At 40.5% G+C, this 13147-nt stretch overlaps 1 protein-coding gene and 1 long non-coding RNA gene across 3 annotated transcripts in view; one reads left to right on the top strand and one right to left on the bottom strand.

Annotated features, from left to right (window-relative positions):
• Nucleotides 1-3316: 3316 nt before the first annotated feature.
• The window catches only part of LOC146380835 (uncharacterized), a 21019-nt gene continuing 11188 nt past the window's right edge, over nt 3317-13147 (bottom strand). Inside the window, exons 3-5 of one of the 2 annotated variants that reach the window (XM_084939868.1) lie at nt 11508-11766; nt 4108-4156; nt 3317-3907 (exon numbers count right to left, since the gene is read on the bottom strand). In XM_084939868.1, coding sequence (XP_084795994.1) covers nt 3880-3907; nt 4108-4156; nt 11508-11766 — 336 coding nt within the window. In that variant the 3' untranslated portion in view covers nt 3317-3879. Of the gene's footprint in view, nt 3908-4107; nt 4157-5097; nt 6484-10665; nt 11767-13147 lie in introns of those variants that run through there. The other variant, XM_084939866.1, reaches the window with a different exon arrangement.
• Nucleotides 4170-5006, top strand: LOC146380836 (uncharacterized). The gene is made up of 3 exons (XR_014801337.1): nt 4170-4188; nt 4357-4420; nt 4818-5006. It is a non-coding gene; the product is annotated as an uncharacterized LOC146380836 (long non-coding RNA).

Raw genomic sequence — 13147 nt, 5'->3', positions numbered from 1 at the left:
TTTGTCAGCATGGTGACCAATAAAACCGCGTCAGGTGAGCATGCTCCGATAACGTTGGGTAAACAGGTAGAAGGCAGCGCTGTTTGAGGGCAGAGAGAAGTTCTAAACAGCCAAGATCGCTGATGGCAAGGACACGCCACATCCAAGATCTGATCTTCCACATATACATCCACTTCTCCAGTGCCTCCATTTCAAAGGATTCCAGGGTGGATCACATCAATTCAGACTGACACCAGAGGCAGTGGGAGTCCTTCAAATCGCTGGCTAACGCAGGGAAGCATCAGCAGTAAGTCACGAATATTAAGAATTGTCTGTCGCTCATACACCAACAGCGAGTGGCTCTTTAAAACTTAGCAGGGACACCACTATAAACACAATACATAAATATTTCAGAAACGAGAGACGGCGCCATCTTGGAAAGACTACATCTGGCCCCCTTAAGTTCAATTACCAGTGAACATGGTAAGTAGTAAGTAATGGTAATGTGAACATTTCTTTTTCACTCTGACTTGTGCACAAAGCAGAGTTGCACAGATGGCCGATTGCTGTTATAAAAATCCTTCTATCATATCACAGGAACTGTCCCATCTTATAATTATGTCCATCATTAATCTGTGAACTGGTCGCTGAAGGAGGTGCTGTTTCTGTTTCAACTGATTGCTGGCTGTGGTGTTGCGCCTGAAAAAAGCTGTTGCACATTGGGTCCTCCCAAGAAGTCGCACCATAGATTGTATTGTCCTTGCTTTCTGTGAGGCGAGATTCAGACTGGGTGCAAAACACTGTATGTGCATCATGCCTGCAAGTCTAGCCGCAACAGCCATGCTTGGTGCATTATTGGTAACAACAACAAGGTATTTTGCATTCAATCCCCATTCAGCCACAGCATCAGTTAGTAACGCTGCAATTTGCACACCCATGTGACTGTCATGCATGGCTCGGGTTTGTAGTCCATGGGACTGAAGGTTCCACTGGTCAGTTATGTGATGTGCTGTAAAGGTTACGTATAATTCAGTGGCTCTCGAAGTCCAAGCGTTGGATGTCAAAGCAATTGTCTCTGCTGAGCTGAGAAAGTCCAGCACTGTCGCTTTGACTTCTTCATACAACTTTGGCACAGCAATATTTCATATTACGAAATCATTTATTTCAGAGGGTGCATGTCTTTGCAAATAAAAACAAGTACTGACTGTATTATTTTTGTTGCACAGGTTAAAGTTATTGTTAGTGTCATGGTCTGGGTGAGTGCCTGGAAATTTCCACCAGGCTCCTGAGGCTCCTTGGATCTGCCCATGGGCAGGGCCACCACAGATTCACTCACCTCTGGAGTTAACTGAGTCAATCAGGCTTAAGCTCTATGCTGACGTTTCTTCTCTGCCAGTTCGTCAACTACTTGATGTTGGTAACCGGTTCCCATGTTGTTTGTCTTGAGCTGCAGGACACTCCACGGTGCAAACACTCACCTCTTTGATTCTGTCAGGGCTCAGAGGCCCGTGGCGTGGAATGGACCAAAGACTGGAAGCTTGAAGTGATTTGCAAAAACAAAAACTTTTATTTACAAGTGTTCCTAACATAAATATTCAAGACAAAAAACAAGATTAAGCTTTGTGCAAAAGCGTGGTGTCTGTGAGGTGCGGGGCTAGGGCGAGCATGGAACAGTCAGGTCACTAAACTGCTGAGACTGGAGTGGGGCTGGTGGAAACTGTGGCAGACCAGGGCACTGAAACGTAGGAGAGGAAAATCAGAACAGTCCAAGGAGTTGTGAGTGTTTCCCCATTTGACAAGCTGGGATGGCTTACGTGTTTGCAGGCGGGGATGAGGTGGAGGCGAGGCGAGGTCCAGGTGGGTACTGAGTCCAATATAGGTGTGCAGGGAGGCAGGCAGGTGAGAATGGCAGTTTGTCTGAAAAGGATTAAGCAGCAGCTGACCGGAATCCAGAAGCAAGGCTATGGCAGGGTTTGGAATGACGAGTCCAGGTACTGATGAGGTTAGCAGACGATCTGGCGAAGACTCATTATGTGCGCTGCTCCTAAATACTGCCAGAATAATTGCCTGCAGCTGAGGAACGGGGAGGGGCAGGAAGGGCTCCACCCAGAGGAGGAGAGCTGATGCTGTGGAAAGTTACTCAGGCTCGCCCAGACCATGACAGATTCTGGCTTCACACTGGCTCTCTGGAAATCTCTCTGTGCCTCAACTGCCTGCCCTCTCACCACCTCGGAATCAACGGAACCCAGGTCAGCAGTCTCGCCTCCTCGAATTCTCCTGGACTCACAATCCTCTCCCTCAACACCTCTATCACTTCTCCTGCAAGTAAGCTGGGAAAATCTGTCATACTCAGCTTCTGAGAAAACCACCCGGACTCTCGTTCTAACTCTGTTCTCCTCTCTCCTCAGTGTGACCAGTACATACCTGCCACACTCCAGTTGACCTTGCTGTCCTATTTCCCTGGTTGCTCACCGCCACGTTACCACGCCACGTTACCACACCACGTTAGCCAAGCCACTGTGTATTTGCCACTGCTAAGTGTACCCTTGTATTACCTTGTTGAAACGTTATTTTTGCCTCCACTCTGGGTTACTGCGCTTTAGTTCAGTTCAAGTTACCATATGACTGGTACTATCGAAAAGTTAACTTCTTCAATTGTCCGTTGAGCGGGATCACCTCATTTGGTTTTAAAATTAGCATTTGATGCTACGTTGCTATGGTTGCAAGACACGTGCTCACAAATTTGTTGTGTTACGCGGGTATTTGACTCTGGCGGTGCAGATTTTAAAGACTGAATACCTCTTGTCATAGTCTTTATTGCCTTCTTTTGTCCTGAATCCAAAATAAGTCCACATCAGCTTTGAAAGCTGCTGGGGCCAGCTGTGTCCTCTTCAGGAGCTAATTGTGAGCTAGCACAATTTGCCACACATTCACTGTTCTACTTCTTTGGTTTGGCAAACTAGACGCTTCCACAGCACATCCAGTGTTATCACGAAACCTTGTTTTTCTGTGAGAGTGAAGTTGGTAAAAACTGCTAACAACTACACTGTAAGAAGTCATCTATAGAATTTACCCAATAAATCTGAGGTAACAATTTGCATTGACTTTTTTGGGGTAGATTTAAGTCAATATATTGTGTATAAAATAGCTTCAATAAAAAGCTATGAAATACTTAATTAAATTGGGTAAAATTTACCCCATATTTACGTATATATTCAACAGCTACTTACTCATTGATATTAGGTAAAATTAATTATATAATTACTAATAAAATTAAATTATTATCAGTTGATAAACATTACCTATTCATATAAGGTAAAATGTAGCCCCCAAGAGATTCAGATGGTTCATCATCTCAATGTTTTTATTACATAAAAACAGAATAAAGTGCAACACAGCAGCTAATGCAGACAACACTTTCAAAGGCCACTTAGTCCATTTTAAAAGCCAAAAGCACATACCGAAACTCTACAAGGTTGTTTCTGTGCATGTACGTTATCAAAAATATGGATACATAGAACAGAACACTAACACCAACATTCAATCTGTGCTTGCTGTAAGCAGAAAAAAATACAGCTCCATCAAGCTATGTCTGGACAAAAGAATCTCTTGGAACAAGAAGGGAAATGTGTGTGCATTGCACAAGCTTATTTCTGAGGCCGTGGACCTTTTTCAGTAGTTTGGCCCCGTCAAGTTCCAAAAAACGTTTTTGAAAAGTATCAAATGTGTTCTTCAGCTCCTTCGAATATTCGAGGTTGAGGGCATATATCAGTCCCATCAGCAGTACACATGCCTTTGTTCGGCTTCCACATCCCTCCATCACTTGGTTTCCCTCAATCACAATGGACACATCTGATGGATCCTCCTCAGCCATGATGTTGTGGATCACGATCACCTTCATCATATTGTCTGTATAATCCTCACATTCCTACGTGTTAAAAAGAAAGAAACAAAAAGCATACACGTTTTATTTTATTTAAGATGCTTTTTCAATATATTTCAGTTTATATAAAGAGGGGAGTGGACAGAAGATGAATGGAGAAGGGGAGAACGGGATAGGAGAGGACAGGAGAGAAGAACATTAGGATTCCTTGAGTTAATAAGTAATCTGTTATCAATATGACAAACCTGGCAGTCATGAAAAAGCTGCTTGCTATGAGGCTCGGGACCAGCACTCCTGTTGTCGGACAGAAAGACATCAACTCAGTGGTAAGTATTTTGGTTTTCCAATATATTAGCAATTTTCAGTGACATTTATATTAATCAGGCTGAACTTTAATCATACTTTAGATCAGCCTGTTTTACTTATTGTTTTATTTGTGCTTTGGTTTGGGGAAGTTGTTTCTGTACTGATCTTTTCCTGTCTTCTGTTATTAGACTTGAGATATGACTGCACTATGCTGTTGCTGGTGACTCCAGTTAATTCTACAAGACATGCTGTGTAAGTAAACAAACAACAACAGTTTGGTCTGCATTTCTTGAAAGATCACATCCCCCAAACTTAGTTTAGAGGGTCTACACTGTATATAGAGAAGTCTGCAAGTTTTCTAACAGCAAAATTTGTTTTGTGCCCAAATCATTTTGCACGTCATTAGAATTAAAGTTATTGGCCATGTTTGCATAGCCCTTTTTAAAATGATGCTTTCATGACATTATTGTATGTTGGGTGGTGGTCAGGGCTATCCAGACTGACAATTGGGACATTGAATGTCACCTCTCCGATGGGGAGGGAGCCTGAGATTGTCTAAATTGGAGTCTGTTCTATACCAAATGCAGAAAAATTGTTTTAAGAAAGCAATTAAGTTCATGTTCCAAAAAATATGATTGTTTGCTTGCAGGACACCAGGAGAGATGAGTCCTCCGTCACAGATGGTGTGGTCAGTGAAGATGGTCGCCTGCAGGTTCAAGCTCATTGCATCTCCAACCCACATCCACTGCCACTGTACTTAAGGGAAGTTAAAGACTTTCTTCTGCACCTACATTTGGATCACCTCGATCCATGACAGTCATTCAGGCAGTAATGCCTGGACTGGAAACAACCATCCTTAAAGTATTACAACATTCCAGCTCCTGTGTTGGAATGAAACACAAATGTGTTGTTTAAATCAGAGACTGCACTTGTGACAGAACAACAAATATTTTATTTCGGTTATATAAGTAATGTAAGTACAAAACAAACTTGTGGTAGGCCTAAACTTATTTTCAGAATAATTACATCTGAGACTTTGTTTCATTGTGAGATTATAACAGTGATGGCAATATAATTGTTTGTTGTTCAGCAGAACAGTGTCCATTATGTTGGCTGTTTTACTTTGTTGTGTTTGAAAATAAAAGTTAGGCTGATTTTAACATCATTACAAAAAGTGTTGTTAATTATTTTTAATCATATTCAGGTTACCCCAAATTGTTTTTTTCATTTAGTTGAACTTGAAATGTTCAACAGAAATATCAAGTTATTCTTAACACTGCAGACTTGCAATGAATAAGTTGTCTTAACAGTCATCTTAAGTAAGCTTTACTTAGTTTTTTTGAGGCAACGAGTTTACATAGTTTTTTTTTTAAGTTCTGTGAACTAATTAGATTTTACAGTGGGTCAGCTTGAAGACCTGTGATACAAAACCAATTAATAGATCAGTCAGACATTTCTTTCATATGCTACTTCTACTATGCTATGATTATTACTACTACTACTACTACTATTATTTTTACTATTAAATACTACTGTTTCCAAGAGGAGAAAAGATTATAATGTAATTAGAATAACATTTTTAGCATTAAAATTCAAAGAAACATTAAAGAAAACATGAAAAAGAGTTGATGTATTACAGAGCAGGGATTTCAGCAGAAGTTACAGTAGCTTTCACAACAAACTTTTGAAACCGCAACAACACTGTCTGTCTCTTCAGATTCATCATGAACCAATTTTTAATGATGAGAATGATCTCAGCCAGTCTCGTGATCCCGCTGATGTTTGCACAGAGCAGATAATGAAGTGAATGTTTTTGCACATTGGTAACAGTGAAACTGTTTATTCACAGCGTGGGATCGTTTGTGTTCAGAGTATGAACTGAGATTCTTGAAGTTCTTGTCACACTGGTCACAGCTGAAGTTCCCTTTAATGTGTGTACCTTCATGATAGTTACATTTATCTGATCGAGAGAAGCTTTTGTCACAGTGTCTGCACTTGTATGGTTTCTCTCCTGTGTGGACTCTTTTATGTACATTAAGCTGACTTGCAGTGGTGAAGCATGACCCACACTGGTCACAGACATGCTTTTTAATCCTTCTATGACAGAGTTCGTGCGTTTTTAATATACTTGGTGTGGGGAAGCCTCTTCCACATTCTTTGCAGTAGTTCATTTTCTCTCCAGTGTGTCTACGTTGGTGTCGATTTAAGTTCTCTTGATTACTGAAAGTTTTTCCACAAAGGTCACAGCGAAACGCTTTCCCACCACCACAGCGACGACAGGGTTGAGAACTGGATCCATCTGTGTCGCTCTGCTTCTAAACAAAGACACAAAGACAGTGTAAGTCAGGGAATTCCTTCAACATTTTTATCCTGAACGTCGCCTGAAATAAAGAGCAGCTCTACCAGTATTTACATTTTACTATTAACATTATAACACTCAGCTTACTGGGCAAAAATGACTCTTCATTTGTAGGTAATTAACTTAATGGGAAGATTGGTGGTTAAACCTCTGGATGCTCTACTCTGCATGCCAGAAGATACTAAACCCAAGCTGCTCTCTGATGCATCCACTGGAGTGTGAATGTTAGATAGAAAGGGGGGAAGCTTTTAAAACTTTACTTTTTTACAACATTGGGAAAATTTCAGGAGATTTGTGTCAGATTTGAGTGAATATTATTTACATTAAGTTTTCATGTCTCATGTAGCTTTGAAATAGAGTAGGGCGATATGACCAAAAATATTTATCACAACATACATTTGAAAATTTGCGATAACGATATAACTGACGATATGTGGCTGGGAGGTGCAAATCACATTTACAACACCAACAACAAAATAACATTTCCGAAACAAATTAACAAGTGGTTCTTGACGGAAAGGGATTGTCTGAAATACTGGAAGTGACTCATCAATTAGGCTTACTTCACATTTGTAGTACAGAAAAAGTGATTTGTACTCAGCTAAACGAGGGCTTTTCAGAGAAGTAGTGTTCAATTAATGTTTGAAGAGATTTTACAAGAGTATGGGTGAGATAATGATGTCCAGATTTTTAGCGGTGATTTTCTTAAGAAAATATCCAGGCCTTAACCCTCTCAAGGCAGGCGTTGCCGATTTGCAACAGTTAAAAACTAACAACCTGATTACCCCACATACATATTTTATGAGGTTTTTTTTTACTCAGAAGTACCACTGCAGGACTTGGTTGTGCATTAGCAACAAAAAGTTTAATTTGAGCCTGAGAGGGTTAAAACAGTCATTGTCCACACTCCAGCCCAGCAGGTGGTGGTAAGCGCCTTTAAATTAGCAGAAGAAGAAGCAGCAGCAGCTAAACTGCACAAAAAGGAGTGAAGAGGCTAAAGCTAATGCCACAAAATGGGCAAAACATCTTCCATTCATCTATGCAGTGCAGCGAGCACCGTCAGGGTAATAAATGTAACAAAGCGCTGTGAGGAGTTAGTTTCTAGACGATTGGTGACATGGTTTCTTTTCATTCTTTCCCAACCTGGAAGCAACATGAGGCAGCTCGTGTATCGGATGTTACCAAAAGAAGGCGTCTATTTTGGATAGCAGCTGTGAGACGAGCTGATATCCAGTTCTCTTCCATCTCCAAATATCTGTTGGTGCTCCAGACATTTTCATTCCAGTAAGTTCTAAATATGTTCATATCACTCTTTATAGCCTATTAGTTTTATTTGTGATGCACTCTGAGGCCATAGCAAATTAGAACAAACATCCTACTGAGTGATTTTGCAGAACTATGTTCTATTTCTAGAGTTGCTAATTATTTGGCATTATTGCAGCAAACCAGCCAATGAAATGGATGAAACATCGTGACTGGGTTCCAGCGCTACACAAGGGACCTGCTTCAAACATACCACCATGCCAATCAGATTACTTCTTCCATGTCAGGGTGAAGAGGTGACCCTTCTGGATAAGATGGTGAAGGTTTGCTGCGTTTGATGAACAGTGTGATAATAAAACCAGGGAAAAATGAAACTTGCTCTTCTTAAATGTTCTTAAGTCTTGTGCTGTATAAATAGCGGTAATTTTTCAAAAGATACAGTAAATAAAGTAATGTTAGTAGTGGGTGATATCATGTAAACACTGTCATGATTTTATGTAAACATTTTGTCATTTGTAAACTCTAAAGGACATGGATTCTACACTGTAACTGATGTGATGTTCTATAAAGTGATTTTAATTTTTTTAAAAAAGAGAAATATTTGTTCATTTCTTTATTCAACTTTTGAACAGTGGTACTCAGTCAGTACATACTCAGTAAATGCAAATTATTTACATGGTAGTGCACTACAGGCATAAATCTAGACCCCGTCAACTCCAAAGCCCTATCGTTGAGTCACTTCCGGTATTTCAGACAATCCCTTTCCGTCAAGAGCCACTTGTTAATTTGTTGCGGACTTGTTAAAGTGTTTTCTTAAATGTTATTTTGTTGTCAATTTTTTTAGTTGTTTTTTTTATGTAAAAGTGTTTTCGGAAATGCTATTTTGTTATTTATGTTGTAAATGTGATTTGCACTTCCCAGCCACCGTAAAGTACTTTACAATTCCACAACTTTATTAGTGCAAAAAACCCCCCCCAAACATCAATGTAAACAAGCAGCTGGTTTTTTATGTGCATTAAAGTTATATAAAAATGTAACAGTGCAAATGCAAATTCCTTGCTGAAAGTTTAACCAAAAGGCATTTCAAGTGGGAATTGGCCGACATATCTGCAACATAAACATTAGGGGTGCAACGATACACAAAATTCACGGCTCGGTTCGGTTTGATACTTTGGTGTCACGGTTCGATATTTTTTCGATACAAAAAAATGTTCATGCTTTTTTAATTTGTCATTTATTAAAATTATAAATATATATTTTAACTCAAAAATACAGTTTTTAAATTTAATGTTGCTGAAACAACAAAGTGATAAAAAAATAAATCTATCTGATTGAGAAATCACTCATCTTTGGAAAAGAGAGTTTATTACAGAGAAATGGCTCTTTCCAAAATAAAAGCTATACTATACGCTTCTTCTGGGCTATATTCTCAGCAGCATATTAAACATATCAGGTCCCCATAAGGAGAATCATGTGCTAACGGCTGTCTAAATGACTCGGGTCAAGTTTGTAGCATGCGTGCTTGTTGTTTTTGTCTGCTTCCACTTGTCTTTGCACTAGGATGATGTTGGCGTAAATGTGCAGTCATATTCGTTGTGTTCCCACTAGTGCTGTCAGCGTTAATCTGAAATGACGTTAACGCCACAACACGGCAAATCTCCGTTAACGAGCTACCGCGGATCGCCCCGTGCGTGGGGCTGGACGGTGTCAACACGTTAACGAGCTAACTGCGCTAACGCACTAGTTCCCACCCATGTAATTGAGCATTGCGTGGCACATCCGACATACTGTTTTACTTTTGTCCATGACGCGCTTACCTTCAGGGTCATACTTCACATGAAGACCAAAATAGTTCCAAAGGCCAGATCTGAATGAGGGTGGGGGAGGTTCAATTTGCCATGTTGCAACGAGCTTAGCGTCTGTCTTGCTAGCTTGCGCTGCGCTCAGTGGATCTGCACTTGACAGTGCAGCCTAGGCGGAGTAGTCGAACGCAGATCCACTGAGCGCTCAACACAGACAGCATCGTCAGAAGAAAAGTTGATAAAATAAATAAAAAATTTTGTATTGTTCGATACATATGCGTACCGAACCGAAAGCACTGTATCGAACGGTTCAATATCGATACGAGTATTGTTGCACCCCTAATAAACATGTATAATATCCACAAAACTTAAAAAGAGGTTATACACACACAATACGCTAATATTATGTTGAAGCACAGTACGTATCACTCCGCGAGGCTCCGCCTACGATAGCTGTAATGCTCCGAAAATCCATCAAACATTGCGGGTCCGTAGCTTAGCAAAGTCGTACTAAAATGTTTGACAGATTTTCGAGCGCTGTGTACCACATAAAATCGTTTCGAGGTCAGTAAACACAACCAGAATTCATACATAAGTCACACAGGATTATAAGGAGCACTGTCGATTCTTAGAAAAATCAAAGGATTGATTTTAAGTGTGCCGTATTTTCCAAAAAACACGGTAATAGCGACGGCCCGCTAGCATGCTCTATCAAAAATAGTGCTAATAGTGCAGTATCTGACGGACGAAAGCTAAACCAGTTCCACACCACTGAAGTTGCAGCATTTTTACAAACCAATTCTGGTTCATCTGTTTCATTCAATGATCCGCTTTCACCCTTCTCATTCTCCGTCGCTGCCATGCTTTTTCCACCATGTATGAAAACAAAGGCACTGCGCATGTGCGTTTCACCCCTATTCTATCGCAATATTTCATTTTTTTTTTTTATTGTTGCCCAACATTACACCGGTATTACTGTGAATGGTGTGATATGGCCCAGTCCTACTTTGAAATTAAACTTAATTCACATAATACTTCAAAATAACTGCAACTGTAAAAATATAAATACATACCTCACAGTAACTGCACTTGTAGAGTTTCTCTCTGGTGTGAATCTGTTCGTGTCTTCCCAGGGAACGTGGAGTTTTAAAAGCCTTTTCACACAGGTCACATTTGTAAGGTCTCTCCTCAGTGTGGGTAAACATGTGCTCCTGTAAGTCTTTATATGTCACAAACAGTTTGTCACACTGATCACAGAACCAAACATCATTGCCAGTGTGAATGCGTTGGTGGATATTTCTGCTGACTAGCCAGCGGAAGGTTTTTCCACAAATGTCGCAGCTGTACGCCTTAATTCCAGAGTGGGTAACCTGATGACGTTGTAAGCTGCTACTGCGAGCAAAACCTTTACCACACTGATCACAGCTGTACGCTTTAACTCCACTGTGGACAAGTTGGTGTGCTATTAAGTTTGCAGGATGGTTAAAAGACTTTCCACAAATGTCACAGCTGTATGCCTTAATTCCAGAGTGGGTGACTTGATGACATCGTAAGTAGCTACTGCGAGCAAAAGCTTTACCACACTGATCACAGCTGTACGCTTTAACTGCACTGTGGATGAGTTGGTGTGTTTTTAAGCTTTCAGCCCGGGTAAAAGACTTTCCACACAACTCACAGCTGTATGCTTTAACTCCATTGTGGACAACTTTGTGTCTTTTTAAGTTTGCAGGATTGTTAAAAGACTTTCCACAAATGTCACAGCTGTACGCCTTAATTCCAGAGTGGGTAACTTTATGACGTCGTAAGTTGCTACAGCAACCAAAAGCTTTACCACACTGATTACAAGTGTACGGTTTAACTCCACTGTGGATGAGTTGGTGTGTTTTTAAGCTTCCAGCCTGGGTAAAAGACTTACCACACAAGTCACAGCTGTACGCTTTAATTCCAGAGTGGGTAACCTGATGACGTTGTACGTCACTACTGCAAGGAAAATCTTTACCACATTCCTCACAGCTGTATGCTTTAACTCCACTGTGGATGAGTTGATGACGTTTCAGGTCCGACTTCCTAGTAAAATACTTCTCACACTCATCACAGCTGTATTTTTTCTCTCCCTTTTTTCTGTGTGGTTTGTCGGCCTCCTGAGAGCTCTGACTTCTCGCTCCTTGTTGGTCCTGCAGTGAAAGAGATACAGAGGCAGTGAGTGAAATGCAGTCGTGGAACAAACTGAAACTGCCTCCATTAGTGGAATCAAAGAGGTCAACAAACATGTTGTTGGTGTTTTACCACCACCTTCTGGTGATAGTATCACACTACAATGATGTGCTACAATGAGAGTTGTAATTAAAATGACATTATTGAAAAAATGTGATGCGTCGAGCTGAGCAGACGTGAGTTTGTGAGCTCTGCACTGGACAGCTGTAAAATACTGGTATTTTAGCTCATTTTGCCAACAAACTGCCTCGAAATTTATATAATGTCTTTAGACAAGTATTTTGCACACCCTGGATCAAGCAAAAAGAGAGAAATGGGCAAACGAGGAGTCAATTGCTCCGAAAATGAGACCAGGTGCGACGCTGAGGATGCACTAAGTACATTGCGGGATGACGTGACTGTGGACAAGGTGACTTCTAACATATCGAAAGTATTGGATAGTAAGATATCCGAAGTCATAAAGCATATAAAGGAGCTCACTGAGAAATTCGACAGTCTGATAGAAAGAATGGGAACAGTGGAGCAGCGGGTCTCGCACTTGGAAGATGTTACAGCTACAAGTGAGCCACGTATTGCCGCTCTCGAGACCCAGCTTAAGAAGGCCATGGAGCGTCTGGAAAACTTTGAGAATCAGAGCCGGCGGCAGAACGAGAGGATTGTCGGGCTAAAAGAAGGTGCGGAGGGTAGTACAGTACTGTTAACAAGCTAAGGTATAGAGTATACTTTGATTTTTGACATACAGTCCAGTGCAGGTATGTTACGCGTCTGTATCCCCCTACAGCTGTACTTTAGAGCAGGGTACACCTAGATGTGTAATTTATTTTGCTTTACTTTTTGTTATTTGTGTTGGGGAGGGTTGAGGTTTCCAGGCTTTGTGTTCAGGTTTTGCTGGGAACCAGTGTTTTTGTTTTATGTTCAACTATTTTGGTTAATAGGTTCAGACTGGTCAAATGTAGATTTGTTTAAATATGTAAACAGCACAAAATATATATTGCTTTTCTTGTATGTCAGTTAAGATAACTACTTGGAATGTTAAAGGGTCCAACAATGTGATGAAAAGAAAGTCAATTTTAAATTCTCTGAAGAAAGATTTGATTCACATTGCTTTTTTGCAAGAAACCCATCTGACAGATGATGAACATAAAAAATACTGTAGAGAATGGGTTGGTCAAATGTTTTTCTCATCCTACTCCACAAATAAAAGGAGAGTTATTACTCTTATACACAAAAACCTTCCTTTCAGTGTTACAGCCACTCACAAGGACAATGATGGAAGGTATATATCGGTTAAAGGGATGTTGCATGGGGAAACTGTTTTCCTAGGTAAAATATATGCACCGA

Source organism: Perissodus microlepis, chromosome 9 (assembly GCF_051167445.1).
Source record: "Perissodus microlepis isolate ML-2025 ecotype Zambia chromosome 9, ASM5116744v1, whole genome shotgun sequence".
Lineage (NCBI taxonomy): Eukaryota > Metazoa > Chordata > Actinopteri > Cichliformes > Cichlidae > Perissodus > Perissodus microlepis.
This window is presented reverse-complemented; position numbering and strand designations above follow the sequence as displayed.